Source organism: Battus philenor, unplaced genomic scaffold, assembly GCF_028537555.1.
Source record: "Battus philenor isolate CCGP_79_NKW_IND1 unplaced genomic scaffold, ilBatPhil1.0.hap1 SCAF_10, whole genome shotgun sequence".
NCBI lineage: Eukaryota > Metazoa > Arthropoda > Insecta > Lepidoptera > Papilionidae > Battus > Battus philenor.
Genome location: NW_027181662.1, coordinates 8,147,549 through 8,171,556, shown reverse-complemented (window position 1 = coordinate 8,171,556; position 24,008 = coordinate 8,147,549). Strand labels below are relative to the sequence as shown.

Below are 24,008 nucleotides of genomic sequence, written 5' to 3'. Positions count from 1 at the left end.
TAGTGTACTCTCGTAATCATTTTGGTATGCTACATCAAAATACTGGATAAGGAAATAGTTGAACGTCTTTTATAACATAAGAAACTTTTTATTAATTATTATAAGGTTCCATTTATGTCGAAACCTTATTGACTTCGACTCGTATTTAAGTACACTAGGTAGGTATATGTTTTAAATAATTTTTTTTCTGAAACTGTCGTTCATTGATAAATCCAATTCTTTTTATTGAAAGGAAAAAAAATACTACAAAGAAATTTAAAAGACATCTAATTCTTAATTTAAGTCATAAAAAATAACCTTAACGTTTTTTTACAGACAATGAGACGCTTTATTATTTTTAGCGTAAAAATTTTGTGTTTTTCCTTTGTAAACCTTTGTTACTCAACTCCTGACTTGACTTCACCGTCTTCTATAGATGGAATTGCATCGACTTTGCTGGGTTACAAGAGGTAATATTTAACTAGTTTGAATACAGATATTAAATCGGTATTTACGAGTACATTACATATTAGCTTCATTAATTCTTAAGATAAACAAACTTAAGTAAGAAAAGGACCAATTTTTAGCCACTTCCACACAGAAATATTGGTCCTTTTCTTACTTAGGATGGACTTCCGCGAGGTAATGCCTGATTCCATTAAATATAAAAAAAACTTTTTAACCGACAACATGAAACAAAATTATATTAGTTTTAGTTTCGCTTTACCGTTTTTCTTTCATTTTACTAGCTTGTGTAATATATTTTTTTTCCCATTTCAGCGATATTGATTCGTCGGAAAGCTCTAAATTCATAAACTGTAGCACACGTCCTCCTGCTTGTCCTAGCACACGCTACCGGTCGTATGATGGATCATGCAATAATTTAAAAAATCCTAATTGGGGTACTACAAAATCGCCTTACGCATATTTGATGCAAAATAACTATCCGGATGGTACGTTTTGAAATTTGTCTAGTACTAACAAGACTCATTTATTTTGTTTACGGAACCTTAGCATAGCTTTCTTTGAGGTCAAATAATATATTTTGTTACGCATGAAGTATGTTTACAAAACGGTAGACCTATGTACCTAAATGTTACACTTTTTTAAAATAATTTTACTAGTATAGAGATAGAAGATATGCCTGTTGACTTGTGTATGTAGAGCCAGTAACAATTGGATGCCACAGCCAATGATATTAGTAAGTTAATAAAACACGTCATCTGTGATCTAGTTTAACATTAATAATACATTAACATTTTAAATTAAATAAGCGTTGTGCTTGTTTTTATTATGCAATAAAGATTTACCGTGTCCGTTCAAACTTATTTTCGTGGTATTAAAATATCTTAATATTAATGTAATATTGAAATCATTTCTTTAGAGTTGATAACACCGCAAAAACTGAAACAACTGCTATAAAAGAAACTAACGTTAAATTTGATATGATAATTTCATATTAATAGTACTTGTTTAATCCAACCCTCTAATCTAATCCAATCTAATCCTGTAGTCTAATGAAAACAGGCATACCAAAATATTTATATTCTTGCTTCGAATCTATTTACAGTAAATTACATTTTGTGTAGATGTGAATTCATGGCCAAGAGCTTCCGACGGAGGGCTTTTACCTAATGCGCGAGAAATAAGCTTAAATATATTTATTGCTAAAAAAGAAGTCGAACAAAAGTGGAATTTAAATACTCAACAATGGGGTCAAGTTTTAGCCCATGATTTAGCTCTTACCGCAGACGTTCGAGTTACAAGTAAGCTGGTTTATAAATAATTTTATTTTGATGATGTGAGTTGATAAATTAAAACGATAAGCATGAGATTAATTAAAAAATCAATCATCTTTTTATAATAAAACTTGAAAAAAGTAATGACATAGTCCAAATTATTGGATTGCCAATTAGTAGCGGGCAAGACACATAGCGCACAATAGATAGCTGCTTGGGCCTTAAGGATCAGGAGACGACCTTGCCAAACTTTGCCGTGGTCGTTGGAAAATACCGGATGCAAATCGATCCTGTTGAGAATATAGGGAAGGCCTATGTCCAGCTGTGGAATATTTATGGTTGAAGTGATGGTGTTGATAACTTTCCCATGATAAAAGTGATTAAAGAAAATGTTTTAAACGTTTAACAATAGTAGGCAAATATGTGAAATAAAATAAAATTTCATCCGATTACAACGCGGTTTAATATATAGAACTGAAGTGCGATATTTCGAAAAGAACTGAGGTTTTTAGCGCCCAAAAGTCATAATGACTCTTTGTAATTTTTTCTGGATATAGATTCAAACCGCAATAAGTTATGTTAAATATAATATTATTTCATGACAAATATTTACAGACAATCAAAACAATAATAATAAATACCTTGTAATTGTACCTTGCAGTATAATACAGTACCTTATAGTGGGCGTCAATCGGCTGATATGATGATGATTAGCATACACCTGAATTATCGGCGTAGAAGAAATGTTAAATTGCTTATATGAAATAGATTTGACTTTGATCATTGAACACGCGGTTATATCTCAATATTTTTAGATCATAGTAAACCCACATGCTGTGACAACAATGGGCATCTAACTCCCGACGCGGCCACGCATCCACTGTGTCATCCCATTCTTATACCAGAAGACGACCCAGTTCATACACCAGAAGGAAAAGAATGTATGAACTTTGTTAGAACTTCATCTACAAAAGACATTGGATGTACAGGTTTAACAGAACCAGCTATTCCTGTGAGTATCATTATATCTTAGCCCATAAAATATTTGTTATCAATTCAACATGTTTATTTAGTCTCAGCTGTAGAGGACTGAGACTTACGATCGTAGGTCGCAGTTTGGATGCCTGGGATACAATCTTATATAACTCACACTTTGCACACAAAGTTTTAAAACAATATTTTATTCGAATATTATTTAGAAGAAATTAAACAAACTTATGTGACAGTTATCTGTGGTTACATCTTACATGGATCTATCTTTAACATACGGATCCGATGAGAAACAATCGAAATCGCTCAGGGAAGGAACAGGGGGTAGACTATGGACTACAGTACGTAACGGTCAGGAGTGGCCACCACAAGTTTCCGATGTAAAACAAAATTGCGAAGGTGCTCAGTCGTCTACGGAACCTTGTTATTTTCTTGGTAAGTATTTATTTATTGCTGTAGTTAATCATTCAATACAAAAATATTAAATAAGGATTAGCAGATATGTTACTGAAAAGTATATACAACAATTACCACGATATTATAACAAATTACAATACTGAGAAAGATAAAAAATACTTAAACTATGATACAGTGGTGTAGCGATTAATTTCAAACGCTTTGTCTAAAAAAAGAATTGGAAAAACCATATCAAGAAGTTATTAGTAGCAACGAGTGTTTCTTTGTGATAGAAAATGAGATATTAAACCTTAATTAACTAATATGTAAGCTGTATAGAAAAATAGTAATTTATTTAAATTCGTTACAGGTGACTCTAGGGCAAATCAAAGCCCACAACTAACAGCACTTCAAATTATCCTTGTTTACGAGCACAATCGCATTGCTGATGAGTTGGCTAAGTTAAATCCACATTGGGATGACGAAACTGTCTTCCAAGAGGCACGTCGCATTAGCATAGCTGAAATACAATATATTAATTACTATGAATATTTACCTGTTCTTCTTGGTAAGTTAAGTGTTTTGTAAGAAAAGGACCAATATATAGCTACTTTCGCCATGTTCGGTTTACCCAAAAATGCAAGCGGTTAAATGTAGTTCCAGATTATATTAATATCCGTTCCAACACGGTCAGCCATGCGGCTAGTATGGCCAGTGGTTTAAGATTAAAGATAATCTGAAATTACATTTGAAAGTGTTACATACCGAGTTAGTTTTCAATTTACACAATGTAGAATTTGACGTTTTAGATCACAAGGTAAGAGATTTCGCTTCACAGGCAGTGCATGATAAATACATAGTTCAGTCACATAAGTTACGTAGGTTAACATTAGCTGAACAGGGTGGTAGATATGGTCATGGAATCGGTGGCAGAAATGGTGCTGTACATGGAGAAGTAGGGCGAGGACGTAACGGTGGTAGTGCTGGTGATGGTGACGAGCAGTCTGATCATCTTTTCTACCCACGGGTTAAAACACTACTAGTAAATAATGAATCAACAAAAGAGTTAATATTTCTGGAGAAGGGTAGCAAACATAATATAACACCGAATCTAACACAAAAAGAAAGGTAGGAATTAGCAATAGATGCATGTATGATTAATGGTAAAGGTAATACGGTCAGGGCGGTGGTAGCTGAGGAACTAAAAAAGCACGATTCAACTAGTAACACGTTCGTGGACGAGATCCGAGTAGCGAAATCATTAAAACGTAAAATTAGGGATAATAATTTAATAGTTACTAAAGCAGATAAGGGTAATAGTATAGTTATTTTATTGTATTTTCATGGCGGAAGTTGCTATGTATTGGTCCTTTTCTTGCTTAGGATGGACTTCCGCAAAATAACGCCTGAATCCATTAGATACTTAAGTGTTTGGATTATAAGTCTAAATAATATTTCGTAAAATGAAGTAAAACTGTACAATTTCTAGTTTAGAAATTATAATGTTCTTCCTTCCCGCATAGCTGTGCAAAGCAATCATAACGTCAAAAATAACAATAAAATATGGTATGACATATTTCATTAAAATTTGTCTTATATGTTGAGTAATAAACGGATAGATCTAAGAATATAACGTTCTCTGCGTACATAATAATACTACATTGCGATCGCCAACCCTGGCGCTTGCCAAGCGTAGCAATTATGCTACATGCCTTGCAGTGCGCGTCTATTGACTGAAAATAGAAAGAGAAGTGATCTAAGTATATAACCAAATTGAAATATGATTTTTTTTATAATGTATATTTGTTTTTAAAGATGATACTGTCCAACATAATTTTTTTAGGTAAAAAGAACATGATTGAAAAAAAACTAATTTATGTCGATGTGGAAGATTATATAAATGATTACAACCCTGATGTGAACCCAGCTATTTTGGTCGAACACTCTTCAGCTGCGTTTAGACATTTTCATACTTTGATTCGAGGATATTTAGAGTAAGATAAAATAACGTTTATTGTATATTATCATATGGAGGTGACCAATTATTAGTACAAAACCTTTAGAAGGTTAAATGTAAAGCTCGTTAGTAGTAAATTAATTTACGATCCAAGATGGAATCTAAAAATTAATGGTTTCAGATTCCTACATAAATTAATTATAAACTTAAAAAAATATATTTTGTAACTATATGTCCCTGCAGACTCTGTCCTGCAAATAGTTGTTGCCATTCTTATAGAAAAAAAATTTACAGTTTTAACATATTTCACTGATCACTTTATACAAAATGATTGGTATTAGGTATAAAAGCTTTAAAGCTTTTTGCTTATAAATAAGCTATATATTCATCCTTTTCACGCTTTCACAGTATATTAGATGTTCTATAAGCGGTTAGATTTCATATTTTTCACTATATCGCTACAGATTTTAAAACCATTTTTCAATCAATATACTATGAAATATTTTGTTTTTAAACAAAGTTTTAATTTTAATAAATGCAAAGCGTCATAATGTTCCCATCATTTTTATTATATTATATATTATATTCACTAATAGGCTACCAATGTACCTTATCAGAAAGGAAATGACGAAAGATTCATGAAATCTGAATAATACGTGGTTAATGTTGATGCTTAGTTCTAAAATACAATTTAAGTTTCTTAAAAATCGATCCACTCAGGGCAAATTCGATGTTGTGATCGAACCCTTATATCATTCAAAAGGTCAATCATAATTACTAAAATTGGTTTCTACAAAAAATTTTAAATTCATGCCTTTTTATTACTTACTAAACTATGCTTTTGTTATTTTATTTACTTAACTAAAAACGGATCATGTTATTTTTACTTATAAACACAAACACTTGCACATATCTCTTCCCAATTTTAGTTATAAAACAACATATTTTTCTATTTATTCTGAAAAGCAGATAACGAATACAATTTTTTTCTAGTTTAATAAGAGAAGATCGAAAATTAGCTTACTCTGTGCGTTTAAGCGATTGGTTTAACAGGCCGTCTTTACTAGAAACGGACAACGGCTTTGATGATTTAGTCAGAGGTTTATCATATCAACCGGCAGACAAAAGTGATGAATACTTTGATCCCGAAATTACACAAAATCTTTTCAGGTACATAAAATTGATTTTCAAAATAATATTAAGTAAACTATATAGTATCTGTCATGATTATATTTTTTTAGTTTCTTTATGAAACTAAATATAGTACGCTGGAAGATTCAGAATTCTATCAGCATATCTATCTGAACTTGTTTTTACTAGACATGGTCACGTGAAGATGGCAGCTAGATGAGATTATAACATAGCACTTGCGATATATTTCTTTAAATTAATATGATGCGAGATCAATAACCCGAGTTTGCTGGAACCAGTACAGTTCTCCGTGTCTGACACCAAGTTATTTGACAAACGACGTTTCCTACCTTTATTGTTTAAAGAAAATAATGTTATCGTTTGATAATGAATAATATCATTTAAGCATCACTATATTCATTTTGTCTTAGTACCTGAGTTGTAAAAATAGAGAATGTAGATTTAAGGATAATATAAAAACACTGCATCAATAAGAAGAACAAATAAATTAACTCTGCTGTTTTAATAATAACCATATAAATAATAGCAATCATAATAAATGTTTATTAGTCACAAGATGTGTCTATTAAAAATAATAAATCAAAGTTGATATTTTTTTACATTAACAATGCTTATATATATATATATATATATATATATATATATATATATAACAAACATTTTATTATCTCTTCAGCTCTTGATTCTCCAGTGCTGGACCTCCTCTATAGATTTCTCATAGGATCGGTAGGAAGCGGCTTGCATCTAGCGTCCTCTTTTACGAGCCTTAACGAGTTTGTCTGTTCACAACGTGGGTGGACAAAACAAATCGTATGCACTTTATAATCTCAAGGCCCCAGTGGTCGTCTGCACTGCGCGATATGTGGCGTGCCACTTTAACTTGCCAATCTGCTAGGTTATAACGGTTACTTGCATTCCTCGTTCGTAATTGGATCTCGCAGAGAAATTCCGGACATAGTCATGTCCTTGGGTCTTTAAGCGACTGTGAAGTTGCCAATTAGGCTACAAGAACAAACATTTGCTTTTAAGATATTACAATGCCAGTGATCGCTTACGCGAAACTATTTGCCTTTAAATTATTAAGACGTGAAATTGCTGTATATTGTAATAAATACTGTGCTACGTACCGACGTTTATAATATTTTAATGCATATTAAATTACCGTGAGATCGAATAACCTCTGGTATTTTTACAGAGGAAACCGCTCCAGCGGCGAAGACCTACGCGCTACAGATATCCAACGCGGTAGAGATCACGGTCTAGCACCATACGTTCAACTTCGCGCATTCTTCAATTTGTCAGTGCCAAAGACGTTTAAAGATTTACGGAGATATATGTCAAAAGAAGTAAACACTTTTTATACGATATGAAACAGCATATGCATACTATTAATTGATTATTATTTGATATTATAAACTGCTATGCATTGATCAAAGTAGAGACATATAGAGCTACTGCCATCGACATTAGTTTTGAGTTTATTATTTAAAACGTGGGGGATATCATTGAATTCTGTATTATCCAGTTAACCGCGTGATCGATAATTCAAAAGTTAACTCAAATTCTCATGTTTATTATAACCGACCTTTCATTGTTGCTAGGTATATTATGCGTATGTCAATTGCTCTAGCCAAGCAGTAGTTTTATAAAACAGGCTCTAACTGACTAAAATATAGATGTAAAGCGCTATGTTAATGTGAAAAATGTATGAGAATAGTCACATAAAAATAGTATAATTTATAATCACGGTTATAAATATTATTATTTAGCCTTTACAGGATAAATTTTAATTTATGCCTTTCAGCTATTTGCAGTATTACTTTTTCGAATTATATAAATTTTATCAAAATAAAATAAAACAATGTTACAATATTTACTCGTTGTAAAAGGATATGTCGTCACTTTTTAACAAATTATTCATATCATATTATAATAAGTGATATTTACAATTTAAAATTATTGAATACGTTGTACATTCTCCAGCTTGTTTAACTTACACATCTTGCAAGTTACTTTAAATTCAAAAAATACAACAATGTAGTTACACAGTAATACGTTCTAACAGCTTGTGTTATGTGTTACACAGTTCGATCACACGATAAGCTGTTGTGTAAGACAACTAATTTTTAATTTATTTTAATCTTTTTTTAGAAGTAAGCATCTGGAATAACGTTGTATTGTTTCAATGTCATAATTATTTTATCATTCATGAAATTTCGCAATATTATACCTTCCGATTTGTTAAGTTACATATTATAATATAATAAAAAAAACATTACAGCATTGATTAAAAATAAAACTTGGTTTCACAACTAAATATTTAATAGCACATTGATTGATAAATGGTTATGAATACTATAGTGGTATAGATTTAATATATAAAAATATTAAATCTTAATTTGTTATATATGATATAACATGAATAAGGAGCCTATATACAACGATTGGATATAGGCGTAAAAGACTAAAAACGGTTCAAAGTTTTTATAATCATTATATCATTCATCAGCGAAAAGCTTTAAAGCTTTTGCACTTATTTCTAATCATCGCGTATAAAGTTATCACACTGAAATATTATATTTTCCACCAGGAATGCGTCTGGCCAACTTCTAGTAGTACAGATAGGGTTTATAATTTTATTTAAAGTTTTTACACCTATATGTGTAATTGAAGTATGTATATGTTAATTTTTACTTTTTTTTTCCCAGAATGTAAGGAAACTACAATCATTATACAAAACACCTAAAGATATAGACCTGGTCGTCGGAGGATCGTTGGAGAAACATGTTCCAGGAGCGCTGGTCGGACCGACTTTTCTTAACATTATTCTTCAGCAATTCCTGAACACTCGCGTAGGTGACAGATTTTTCTTTGAATCAGGCCTAGACGAAGAGATCGCTTTTACTTTACGTAAGTATTTATAGTTAAATTTGTCAACCTTTTATAATACGTTATATTAAAGTACAGTCTCATGTTACATCTCCAAACAGTGCACATTTAGGCATTTTGCACTTCTGGTTTGTTGGAATTATTCACCATAATAGAACTGGCGCATAGAATAGTCCACGCCCGTTTCACCCGTAGTGGTTGTAAGAGCCGCCGAAAAACAAAATATTGACGGACGATGGGTAACATATCTCGAATTTATTAGCAATAAAAAACTGTGCTTTCCAACTCACATGCCAAGTATGACGAGAATTAATACATACCTGTTATACGAGGAAAAGTGAAAGTCCTCGGTAACTACGCTATTCCTGGTGGAGGTAGCAGTCATGATAAAGGTGGAGCAGTAGGTATTATGAACCCGGGAGACTCCCAGCTACCCACCTCGAAGACTGCTGAATGCAGGTCCCTTCCAACTGGTCCTATTAGGAATCTATGTGGAAGGCTTTTGTCTAGTAGTGGACGTTGTATGACAATAATAATGATAATAATAATAAAGTTGCGGAGAAAACGTCTCGGGGTAGCCTGCACCAAAATATCTAATTTACCATGTATAGAAACCACTGAGTTCGTGAGGTTGACTGCTCTCTTTTTTTTTAATTTCCAACTTCACAAGGCAGCTTTGATTTAATATTCTGTTAGAACATATTTGAATATCAAATATGTTCTAATTTAATAGGTTAAATTTGTTTAAAAGCAACTTTTTTGACTTCTATTGTTTATCAACAGCTCAGTTAAATTCTATTCGACAAGGAAGTTCTATGGCGCGATTACTTTGCGACAATGGGCACAATATTAAATGGATGCAACGGAAAGCCTTTGAATTAGTTTCTGATAAGTATGAAAAAGTTTTATTTTTGATCTAGTAATTTCCATTAACTTAATAAATATGAAAATAAAATTTCCTTTCAACAATAATTCTAATTTAAAATAATTAATAATATTGTTTGTATTTATTAGGAATCCATTGGTGCGGTGTACCGAGTTGGCATCAGTTAATTTGGCTTTATGGAAGGAACCGCCGAAATAGCAAAAAAATCTTATTCGTTACCGTGACAGTAGGGCGAAATAAGTAAATATTGTGACCGTTAATTAAAAGTAAGCAGTTTTGTAATAAACTAGTCCGTTGTTGACCATCGCCTTTCATTGACGCTATGGATACCAGCGAGCTCACAAAACATTTTTGTGTTAGTAGAGTTCCAAGCAACTCTGACATTACTAGCATAAATTCACTTATTAGTCTTTACCTAATAACACAAAGTTTTGGAGAATCTCATATTCGATTAACAAAATAATAATATCAGAGAGATTCAAATGCTTTGACAGCCTAAACGAATACTGTGTTTGTGCCTATTTTTGCACAGGACATAATTTCAGCCACAGAACATGCTGTTGAGATAGCATTAGTAGATTCCATATATATGTATAAGCTAAATTTCTCTTATACGTAGAAAAACTTTAGTGCACTGAAAAGTGCCTCGGCACGGGACGCTGCATTCTGCTACATTACTAGATTGGAAAACCACCAAACTCTTAGATCTCTTGGACGGACGTTCCGTGGTATTTATTTGAACAATTAGCGCGTCGTTATTTATACTCACAACAAAACTATCAAATATTCGTATACCCTCAACAAGTACAGTTTTTATGTTGTATCACATATCAATCAGGTGATTTTACTACGCGGTCATAATACACAGATTTATTAATTTAGTTTTCATTAATTCATTCCTCGATATATAAACCACTGAAAGATTGTAAAAGCGAAAATTTATGGTTATAAACTGAGCCAAAAATGTTTTGGCTTCGGCAGACGTCGTGTGACTATAATACCACCCTTCTCTAGTCTCTTTACAAATTTATATATCTTTATGACAGAGGTCTGTGCCAAATTGTTTGCTAAAGATAAAAAGAATACAGTATAACAAATAAAACCATGTAATTGTACTAAAAATTGCAAATAACGAAATTACTATTTAGGTATCTATTTTTTTCATTAAAAACTTGTTTATTATAGTAAAAAGTTAAGTAATGAAAGCAGTAATATACAACATAGAAAAGATGAGCAGCGTTCCGGAAGCTACGAAACATCTTCTCATCCAAAAAACCGCAAAGGCTGAAGACGGAGGTTTCTAACCAAAGTGTATTGCCTGTGATTTACGGGTCCGAGACGTGGTGGCTTACGGTGGGTCTTATAAAATGGCTGACGATCACCCAAAGTGTAATGGAGAGAGCTATGCTCGGAGTTCCGCAGCGAGATCTAATCAGAAATTAAGAGATCCGCTGAAGAACAAAGTTTACTTTTTTTTATAAAATCCACAAAGTGATTCACTAAAGCCAGGTGTTTTTAAAAGAATTAAAAAAATAGGTCCTGATGCAATCTCTACCATAACCCCCAAATTGTAGTAAGTAATGACGATATTTTTACTCTTTTACATGAAGATTTTGTATTGCCAAACTTTCTGTAGTAATGTAAGGACCGAACCGGGGTAATTTGGTTGCAACCAAGTGATCGCTGTCATTACGTATTTTTTTAATACTAAAAAAATCCGTCCAAACTATTGTACTTATTTAGTTTATACTAGTGATTTTCCATCAAATATGTACGAATGTTGAAATTAAAACACAGTTTCCTTAATATCTGCAATAAACAAATATCAACTTATTAATGCTAAAACTTTATTTCCCTCTTAAAAGAAAGTTAAATTAAATGTAAATGTTTTGACTACCCAAAAAAATATTTTAAAATTCTGAATTAATTTTTGCTTAAGTATATATTACTTTACATGTCTTTTTCTCTTAAAAATGATCACTGGAGCGTCAAGATACGAAGTTAGAGCTTGCACAAACAACCACTCAAACTCAAAACAACTCAAAATCTGATAAAATATGACCGGTGCTTGAGGCAATAAACATTTCCGGAAATAAATTATCTAACTTTGCCTGTTAGAATAAGTTTCAATATTTATAGAGGATATAGCTACTTATTTAGCTAATAATTTATTTAAATTGAACTAAAAATTAAATATTTTTTTATTATTTAAATAGTAGCGTATAAAAAGAAAAACCACATAAATTGTCTTTGGTGCACGTTATAAAACTTTTACTAATCGTTACTAAATAAATTTCCAAAACGATATCTAGGCAATGACAAACTATAAACATTTCAATTTTAAAAATAATGTACAATAAAGAGTATATTAAAATATTTGCGAAAATTTTTATTCAAATATTCGATTTTTTTCTGTCACAGTTTAATATTAATGTATCCTATTTATAATAATATCAATTATGCCATACAATCCAAATATATTTACCTGTGTGAAAAAAATATTGTAGTAAAACACCCAAAAATATTCGTAAAGTAGTTCCATCGATATATTTATTTTAACTCTTAATTTAGCACATGAATACCAAGTTGAAATTGTGTTTGTACTAACCAATTGTGCAGGTTCCTCGCGGCCGAATTTACTGTTCTGTTTCGCTCCCATGCCCACAATTAATGCGTGGGTTAAAGGCAAGGAACAATTATGCACTACCGGTAATGGTGCATTTTGATTAGTAATTACAATTTACTTATATTAAATACAATTTAAAACTTTCTCTGAAACGCGCCATGAGTGCAATCCTTTACTAGTCCTTCGGATTGTCTTAAATATCCTTAACATTGGTCGCCATCTTGATGAATTTCAAGTGTTACCATATATTTCCTGAAACATGTATGTACATATATACATGTCAGTAGGGGCTAGAACAATTCCAATTTAACAATCAACAGTAGTATTATAAAGAATTTTTATGATTATCAGAGGAGACAAAGTCACACGAAATTTCGGCTATTACCTCGTGCTGTAATCCTTGCTCATTTTATAGTTGTAACCAAATTGATTTCTGTATCGATTCGTTATTCATTTGTTATTTAGTGGATGAATTTATTATTTTCCTTGTCTGCCTGCTACTCAGAGGTATTGACATGACAAAATAGTTTAATATTGAAATCTTAAATTAAAAAAAAGTACAAAACATTGTAAACTGGCAGCAATAATTTTTGTCCAGAAAATTCCAGAAACCAATTCCAGTTGTAAAAATTAAAAACAAGTATATTACACATTGAGCTAGTGTAACAGAAGCTGTAATTCTCAACCACTTAAATGACAAACAATGTAACAGTTTTTTTTCTACATAAGTGTATTTCTAACATTAAAAAAGTACCTAAGTACTATTTTGTATTAGCTTTACAATATTTACACCGATGGATGAGAAAACTCCACAGGGACAGGTTTCTATATTATGTAATAAATTAATTACAATTACAATTCAACAATTACTCAATAAGGCCGCGCGTGAACAAAGGTCACCGACGTAGTTCAAAGAACAGCTCGTCTCAAGTGGCAATGGGCAGTGTACATCGCTCGTGCAGTTGATGACAATTGGAGCCGAAATGTTGTCGAGTAGTGACCACGAGGTGGTCAACGTGGCGTGCGTAGGCCCCCATTACAAGGACCGACGACATCATTGAGGTCGGGGAAGTGGCAGGATGCGGGTAGCGTTAGTCTATTAGATCTTACAGTGAGCGAAACAAAAAGAAGTTCGCGTATGTCATAATATTCAGTTCTCCGCTAGACAGTTTACATTTTATACATTGGAACGTATGATACTCTAATAATTATTCTTTTTATGTTTTAATTAGTATAGCAATAACAATTTAGTTTATTGTTAAAAAGAAACTGTTTTTTGTTAACGTACCGGACGGTTAAATTTTATTTCCAAAACTTATCTTTATTAGGTATGAACAATGATTTACCCAAAACGCTTTTTGTTTATGGCTAGGCATAAAGACTTTAATATTCGTTACATAAACCGTCAATAAAATCTATATTAGTCTGAACAAAACTTTGTTACGGGTTGGAACACACTATGCTTTTACTTGTAAAATACCTTATTAAAGCACTGTATTTAACGTTTTTTTCTCGTTTGGAATAAGAAATAAATTATTGAATGTTTGTAGATAAATATTTCTATTTTATTGTCGCTTTATCACTGATTTAGTATTGACTGTTATCTACTTAAAACACATAGCGGAATTGTTTCATAACTAATAGTGTAAAATGGAAAATAAACATCCATTCGGAAGATGAGAATTAAAACAAAAATATAATAAAAAATGATTATCACCCGTGTAATTGAATGGATCTACACTTGTTTACGAGTATAATATAATAGAAAAACCTTAAAAGATGCATAAATAGTTATGTAAGTAAAAGTCAGTATGGATCAGTAGGTTTATGAGTAACACAGTACGTATTATTCAACAAAACAAAAACAATACAATTGCTATGGTGTCATTGCATATCTTCATGAACGTTAATAATGGGATAGTTTCTAAACAAAATTCCAGCCTTGAACACCGTCGGCAATTAACGAGTCTGTCAAAAAACAGGAGTCATTTTGGGAAATGCGACCTTACTCTACCTTAGACTTCACGACCTTATTCTACCATCCCTTTTCTCTATAGGACGAGTAGGTAGTCGGCCCACTATCACCCTCATTACATTTTGAAGTTTCCTTGAAAGCTCACTAAGTGATTGGTTTGAACATTTCTGATCCGTAACAGCCTGTGTATAAAACGATCTGTCGATTTCCTTATTTCTCGAGAGTTATAACCCTGGTATTTTCAGGTTCAGATTGAATAGGTATCTATTGAGTCTGTATACTACATCCTCGGTTTCCATCAGGAGAGTTGATGGTTAAACGTGGACAAGAAAGCGTAAACGTAATAAAATTCAAAAATGTAATAATATTAACCGAAATATCTATCGAAGTAAAAGAAGTACAAAGTGCTTTTTGCAAAGAATTGTATATACATTCAAATCCGCTATTATAAATAGCGATGTAATATGTATTATAATTTATATTTCATTGGATTATTTATTTTGTCTAGGAGATATTAGGTAAAAAGTATTTTTGTCTTCGATAAATTATGTAAAGGATTTTAAAATAACATTCAACATAAACCTTCAACAACACTTTTTAAAAGGGTAATGAACTTAGCGGTAATTAGCGACTGTACCCTTTTACAGAAATAAACACGAACTTTAAATTAAATAAATGAAATGGCAACCTTTAATGACTCATAGGTCAATACAGTTTCATTGAGGGCGTTTCTTTTATATTTTTACTTTTCAAATATATATAATTCTATCCAAAACTTCTTTATTCAACACGCTGGTACCAAATTGAGTCTACTACTGGCTCGAATTATAAATGCCATAGACTTGAGATCTAGTGAAAGAAAATCAGCGGCACTATAAATATATTAAGATGGGGAAACGAAGGTGTTAATAATGACAGCTTCGATAAGATGTCGGCGGAAGAGCGAAACAATAACATTTTGCTGAATGGGAGACTTCATACATTGTATTACTAATTGATGAATGAATATAAATAAAATTGTTAACAAACATTTCAGTCAAACATTTTTCATTAAAAATTTTTTGGTATTATCTTTTTTGCGTAGTACCAGTACTTTAATTATACTTTTATAAATTACACCGAAAAGAGAGAGTTAATTAAATAAAATTACTCAGAAATTGTTTGTCTATGTAAAGAGTTTAAAAACAAGTTTTAATTTGCAACTTTCACCTAACCGTAAAGGGTACGAAGGTTAATGGCAGCAATAAGTGTACACGGTAATGAAAATATTTGTCTTATGATGCGCTTCAAAACAGCAACGGTGAAACTTTGTAAACAGAAAACTATAAAATATTATTTCATAGCCATCAAAGCAAAGTTTACATTTCTGTGATTCTGCCTGAAGTATTTTAAATTAGAAAATATGATCCAAAGATTCCAGAAACTTCAACGGTTTTTAATCAATGTAGCCTATAAATGAAACTAACCTTTGAACATTCTATTGAATTCATATTGGCGTAACAAAATAATGCACACTTTTATATGTAGCCTATTGAACCTTATAATGTTTCAAATAAATGTTTTTCTTAACACATATTCAAGATATAACATATAACAATGTTTCATTGAAAGATTTAAAAGTGAAATGAAATAATAGTATAGTTAGACTTTTTCTAACAAGGAAACTAGGGACTAGGACAAACTAATAATTAAAAAACACAATTAAAACAATAATATAACAATAACTTTTAGTTAGCGAGGGGCATTAAACTCTATATGAAAATTCTGTTAAATTTTTTTTAACAGAATTTTCATACAAATTTAAAATTACTCTACACTTTGATTACAATTCGCCTGTTGTAATTCGCCCTTGAAAATTCATACACAATATATTACGCAATTTATGTTGGTGACACAGAATGTTTTAACAATTTCACGTATTCATAATAGCGAGTTAAAAGAGAAAAATACGAGATTAAACGCTCAAAATTGTTAAAAAACCAAAATGTCTACATGTGTTATTTAATTATTATTTTAAATTATAAATTCATTTATTTTAGTATTATTTTACAACTGGCCAGTTTTAAAAACTCTCAGTTTTACCTGCGTATTAATACTGTCCGGCGTAATAAGTCTTTAATCACCTCTTTCAAAAATCTTCGTATTTATGAAAATTTTCAGACAATGTTACTGTAGTCAAAGAACTAAACGGTTTGAATAACACATCTATATCTCTATCTATATCTAAGTTATAGCAGACGCGCTGTTACAGATTAAATATTAATGAGCTGTTAAAATATAGGTATATATACGGTAAAGCTTTGATCAGCGACGTGTTGAAGATCGATCGTGGTTATGAATGTAAATGCTATGTGGCTAACAATATTAGCAATAGTAATCCATAATAAATTTGCTTCCGTTTTATTTCCTCATAAAATAACATTTGATAAATTGTAAGTAATGATATTGTTAGATGGGAAAAACAAATTGATTACATAATGAAGGTATTGATGCCATAAAATAGCACACGAAAAACTTCGTTATAATAAATAAAATATTGTACTAAAAATACCCTCAAGCCACAGATAACAATTTAAAATTAGTTTTACTAAACGTATCCTTACATTACGCTCTCGGCTTAATTTTATAAATATGAGTTTAATTAACAGTACAATGTAATGATAAAATTTACTTTAACGAGTAAAATTTAATAACTTTCATACCAGTTCTTAATAATAACAAACCTTATCTCATTAACCTATTTCGTATGTGGAAATTGGTGGCTTAATATCTTTAAAAACCTTTGGATTTATTCACGGTGAGTTAGATTTACCCGTAATATACTGATTTTAAATGTTTATAAATTTTGATTTATTTTTACAACATTAATTGACCGAGCATTTCTCTGCTTGCACTTTAGACTTACCCGAAACGACAGCATATCACAAGTTCAATTCCCGGGAATGATCATGAAAAACACACTAGGTCTAGAATGGATTAATGTAGAATTTATTAAGTGTTCATACTTTTACATATTTTAACTAATAAATAGGCTTTATTTATTTTATTTTTTAAATGATACACTTCTTTTACAAATTAATTATCAGTATTACTGAGAATCGGCGAAACTAAAATGAACATCATGTATTAAGGTAAAGTTGACTGCTAAAACTGTGAACTTGATATTATTTCGTAAAGTTAGATTAGTTATTAATACTAATAGCAGGTAACAATTTGTAGAAAATACAAGTATATTTTATTATTTTATCCGGTTTTCTCTAGTATCTAAACTAGGCCTAGCCTACATTTTAGGTACCAGGTAGTTCCTTCGTTCCTTCATGTAACAACATGGAACCTTACCATGTGGAGCAGAGGTAGCACAGTGGTAGACGACTAAGACTTGCGTTGCTAGGTCGCGGGTTCCATTCCCGCAATACAATCTTATTTCATTTATACTTTGTTTATTAATTATGTAGGATTATCACGGCTCATAAACAAATTTCAAGAGGCAGCAGTGTCCTCTGCATACCATAACCCCACACCAGGGCCGACCCGCCTGCAAAGCGTGGCGACGACGACGATTTAAAATGCATATAGACTTAATATAAACATTGCGCTAAACAGTTTTAGAGAACGGACTTCACAGTTCAGTACTGATACTAACTTTACATCCATTCGAGTCTAGTGTCGGTAATGGTGTGATAGATGATAATTCTCTATGGCTAATTTATGCTTTGCACCGATGCCGTCGTTCCGTTAAATATGACGAAAAGATCAGAACCGGTTTCATGCAAGTATTTGTTTTCAGGGTCCTTTCGACCTCTAAGTATTGCTCTCGGGAGAGTCTGTTGCCCGTATTAGCTGTAAAGACCAATAATTAAGATGCGTCATGTTTCGATACACCGTTACTTGGAATGAGAGAGGGATCTCTCCTTTAGACCGGACTGCGTGGGCAGCTGTCGTCGGCGGGGCACTGCCATATATAGATCTCAGACGACATTTAAGTTACTAGCCGTAAGTAAAATAAAAAAAGACGTCACTCACACATGAAAGCATTAAGGCTACAATAATTTAGAATTTATATATTAATAATTAAGAATGTTATATCGTCAGTTTAATATGTAATCACGTATTTTTCATAATTTTCTCTGTCAAAGTGTGCTGGAAATTTTCAACAGAGCTTTAAAACAATCAAGACACACAGTGTTATTATAAATGTCCATTACCCGACATAGCGTTATGTAAACGTAATTGTCGTCCCTTTTTACCTACGATCGTCATTTATAATTGACATCTTCGAAAGCTGTTATTTGGTAAACAACGAACTTGATTGATAGCAAAGAATCAATTAACATACTTTTTCCTTTTTTATTTAATTTATGAATTTTATTTTGAATGATGTGTTTATCAGATGTACTACTGTAGACTAATAACCGATTGGCATTTTCTGTGGATTATGTAACATCTATATTGCTCACAAATTGGTAAAGAAAACATGACGTAAACATCCCAGGACCTGTAGCATTCACCATGTCTGGTCGATGATGGTTTATAAATTTGCACTAAGAATAGATGACCTTGTTATGGTCTTCGGAAGGTACGTTGTAAAGTTCTCTGTAGATAAGCCACTACCAACACATATTTATTGCAAACCTAGAGGGAAAGCCTATGCCCAGCAACGGGCATCCTGTCTGTTAACAATGATTATTATTTAATAAATATATCTATTTAGTACATCTAAAAACAGTGATTATAAATACAATTTACCACTAAAAAACTTTAGTCTACAGTTATAAGCAATAACAACACAATCTCCAAAAAAAGATATGCTTTTAGCTACTTATCGTATGTACTGTTATTTCGTCTCTGTTTTAAGAGGTGATCTAGATGAATATTTATTAAGCATTTATTTTATTTTAACTCTTAATCAGTTGAAAAGGCAGAAGGAACTAAAATAAGAGGAAATCGTATAATTTTCTTGGAGGCGTACTAAGCGTTTCGATTCAACGTTTGTGATCCGCACGCAGTAAGGAACAATCTGTCGGCTTCCTTATTTACCGAGAATTATTATCAAGGTCTTTGCAGGGTCAGAGTGAAAAAAAAGTCGACCACATCATTGCTTTCCATTAAACGAGTAGATGGTCAAACGCGGAGGAATAAGCGTTAATAAATAAATAAAAATACATAGTAACGAAGTTTATTTCAGATAATCAATACAGTAAAAGTTTTTAAATCACAAACTGCTTTATTTTTTAAATAATGAGCCAAACACGGTGCAGCGGAATTTCAAATATTATAATGGATGAAACAAATCGATTACAATTAAATAAACACACATGAATATAGATATACATTTGTAATGACATATAAAAAATTTCCCCTTGATTTAAGGGCGTGCTAAACGATATTTAAAAATAAATGTCCAAATTTTTAATCGTTACTCGGGAAACATAACAGAAGTATGTTACTCTAATAATTGATGACCGAATTACATTTGTAGATTGCGTGTCCAATACGACGATACTACCAACCAGCGAAGGCCCAACTTTATAGTTTAAGGCCGTGCCCTCTGTATAAGACATCGTTATAGCGAAAATTAAAAAATTATATAAATGTGGAATGGAACGTAATAGCATGCGTGAATAGAAACGTGAGATGGTGCAAGCGAGAGAAGTGTGAGAGGAAGGGAGACAGACGACAGTTGAACGACGAAGGAACGTGCGCAGTTTAGGTTAGGAGTCCTTTTTTTAAATAGATATTTGTGCCCCACGAAAGACTAAAATTCAATCCCTGCATCCCGATTACCACATGAATATTATTATGAATTTTATTAATTTGATATTACATAATTATTATTTTTTAGTAATTCAGTTACAACGTGTAACTGAAGTAATTATAAATTAATTTATTATTTATTTATATATTCACCCTTTTTACAAATTTTGTAAAAGCGGACTTGATGCCTTTTAAACATTCTCTACCAGTCGACCTAAGTTTTTTATTTATTGCTTAGTATTCATTCAGAAGTTAAGATAAATTTAGGCTTGTAACATATCTAACTATCATAAATCATTCTTTTCATTTGCTCTGCCTGGTATTTTCCCACATGAACGAAACAGTAATGGAGAGGAGCCGCTGGGATCTTAAGGTTTTCAGACGATCAGACGAGCTTTTTAATGTCGCCAGAAGATGCTGGAAGCAGGCCGCTTCCAAACGGTCCTATTGTAGTTTTTTTAAATAAAACATTACATGATGCTAGGTATGTAAACGTAATACATTTTCCTCTGACTGCAAATCAGTGCTGACCGGAACTACTATTGCTGAGCTACCTATTGTCTCCGTGCGATTCAAACATTTGTTTCTTGAGCAATATTTTTTTTTCCATCAATTTACTTTTAATATACGTTTTTAATTTTCAAATGTTACTATCATAAATTTTTGCGGAATTTTATTAAAAAAAACTGATTCTGTTTATTACAAATGAATTAAAGATATTGATAAATAAAATTAATACATTAATCAAATACCTTCATAAGCGATCGTACCTACAATAAGGAAAAAGAGATAAAAAAGAAGCAAAATAATTTATAAGATTTTTCAATGTTCTTCTTAATATAACTTAATTAAAAGTACACATTTCGCGCTAGGTTTTTCTTTATTTTTTTATGTCCTTCTATAAAAAGAATCTAAATTAATTAGTTATATTATTATTCAGTCCTCTTCATCTCAGAATTAGTCATAATATACTTATTTTTACTATTTCTTTGTAAGGCATTAATTAAGGAGCTACTTTTATTTTTGCTTGTAAAATATGAAAAAAGATTCTAATTGGTTCGCTGTAGATGTTATATCATTCTTAGATATGTATTATCATTATAATACCAACTAAAATATACTCAAAGTCTGTGATTATTATTGATATGTTTCGATGTGGGATACGAGGTATAAAAGAAAATGAAAATATGAAAATATTATTATTAAATAACACTTTATGTTTTAAGGTAAAACACTCTAAGCAACAAAGGTTGTATAAATAAAGCTTGAGTAGCATATTGTAATAATGGTACGGCGTATAACTTATCTTGCGGCAAAATCCCTCATCGCATCGTAACTTTATTTTTTAAAAAAAAAAACAAACTTTAAGGTACAAATAACGCAAGTCACTAATGTGATCTCATGGATTTTTAAAACCCGAATATTGGCATGACAAATTAGATCAGCTATTTAACCAGTTACTTTGCCAGTAACTGTGGAACAAAAAGATTTAGCATTACGACTAAAAGTATATCTAACATTCGAGCCACAACGGTTTCCAGATAGAGGGCTGCGACCCTTGTTAGATAAGAAGAGGAATTTTTGAATAGTAAGTTCTTTTATTTTGCGCTTTGCTTTTTTCCAGGATCACGTGCGAGAATCTATTTTTTTACCTGTACTGACTGAAAATCTTTGACATTAAACTTCTATCTGTGTTAGTTTCTTACGGCTAAAGTGGCCAATTATGTCAGTCTCCGCTATCATTTTTCGTTCGGATTTTTTTGGAAAGTTTAACGAGCCCGTACACAATGATGTTGCACGCTTTTGTAATTATCAATTGATCCAGTATATGGCCATCCTCTAAGCCTTTTGCCGACAAATATAAGCTTTTCCAGATTTTCTGAACTCGTGCCTGTAATGTGTTTGAAGTATTTGAGGATTCTTCGCAAGCAAACTGTGGATAATCTGGTCCTTATATTGAGTTATTTAAGGATCAATAAGTGCATCTCACTGCCCACGGGATTCTAAACATTCGTCACTAACAAACATCTCAAATTCATCTATTATTTGTCTTGTACGACTACGTAATATGAGACCAAAAATATAGAGAAGAGGAGGATACGTACTTGTTTACTTTTTAGTGACTCTGTGGATTCCTCTGTTTTTCCTAATTTAAATATATAAAACATAAACGAGGTATACGTATGCATATATGTATTAAAGTATATTTTGACGTCTAGCAAAATTTTGCAAATTTTTAAGAGCAAACGAATAAGAAAGAATAGAATACAACCTTAGACTACGATTGTATATATTAAAGAGACCAGAAGTTAAACTTACACGACAACCTTTTGCCATCTAATATACAACGTCTTCCAAGTACGTAATGAGCTACTAAATGACAATCAAATATCGACATGCGCAGAAATGACATTCTTTTCCGTTCCCCCTAATAGTAGTACATAGGACAGATGATCTTGTTAAGTTGGTCGAAATATGCAGGACTCATGCCCGTTCCAACTGGACTATGTCCAATAGTGGACGTCGTACAGCTGAAATATTGATGCTTGTAATATATTTTAATTTTCATATTTTACTGACACTACTTTTAAGTCCTTTCTTTATAAGTTAAATGTATTACATTATTAAGACACAGTTTGTCAAAAGATCGGATCATAATCCTTACGGACCACAAGCGGATTAAAATACACTACAACAGTGTTTTGCTTCAACGTTTGTTATGGTTCTTAATGTTGAAATTCTTACTACGTACGTAATACATACGTAATTCTTAGAATGTTTTGCTCTAAACACTATTAGGTGGAATTTAAATATAGATTTTACATTCATTCTTAACATTATATAATGTTGATTGATTGTTATCATTTTCTTAATATCTTTCTTTATTTTTTGTTTTACAATAATCGTTAATAAATTTAATTATTAATTTCACTTATAATGTTAGTGCGCATCATCCTTTGCAATTACAATGTCATTGTAACCATCGCTGATGAAGTTAAATAAGTAAAACAATTTACTAACTCAACGTATTTATTTTTTTAATTACTGCATTAATAAGCACTTTACATACAAATACATAACTAAGTATAATTATTAATATAATGCACATTTAATTTCACTTAGTCGCGAAAATTAAGGATTAAAACAGATCGTTTATAAACATGTACGTTATAACTTAAAAATACCTTTTGAGGTCCTAGCTTACGTTTCTATTATATGTAAAATTATCCGATTAATCCATTGTACAAATATCCTAACATAGTAAAAATATGCAAACATTCAGTAACATTTTTTTTTCTACATTATAGTCAATTTTTTTCTCTATCTACACATTTTTAAGATCACTTCAATAATAAATTAGAATGTTTTATTATTTAGTTTACGTATTACAAGTTAAACAAAAGGACTATTTGTCTGCGCCCTCGTGGTCATTTCTCAAAAAGTCCTGTTTCGTTCCGTTGGGATGCATTCTTACCACATTGTACGTCTTCAATACCGATGATTTGTTACTTATCTGTTGATGAACAAACACAAAAAATACTTAATTATAAAAACTTTTGTAAACAAATAATCATATTAAATAATCCTTCGCCGAACAATTATCATAGTGTAAATAAGAGAAACCGAATAGAAATAATTTGATTAAAATTCTACCAAAACTACGG

The 24,008-nt window shown here is 31.5% G+C and overlaps 1 protein-coding gene across 1 annotated transcript; it reads left to right on the top strand.

The window, feature by feature from the left end:
• Positions 1 to 302: 302 nt before the first annotated feature.
• On the top strand, positions 303 to 10,279 carry LOC137924053 (peroxidase-like). The gene is made up of 12 exons (XM_068767369.1): positions 303 to 449; positions 760 to 932; positions 1,569 to 1,745; positions 2,534 to 2,730; positions 2,945 to 3,143; positions 3,475 to 3,672; positions 4,948 to 5,098; positions 6,055 to 6,231; positions 7,409 to 7,559; positions 8,922 to 9,123; positions 9,886 to 9,994; positions 10,117 to 10,279. Exons 1-12 carry the CDS (start codon positions 319 to 321, stop codon positions 10,184 to 10,186), a joined length of 1,935 nt encoding a protein of 644 aa, XP_068623470.1. The 5' UTR covers positions 303 to 318; the 3' UTR covers positions 10,187 to 10,279.
• Positions 10,280 to 24,008: the final 13,729 nt, after the last annotated feature.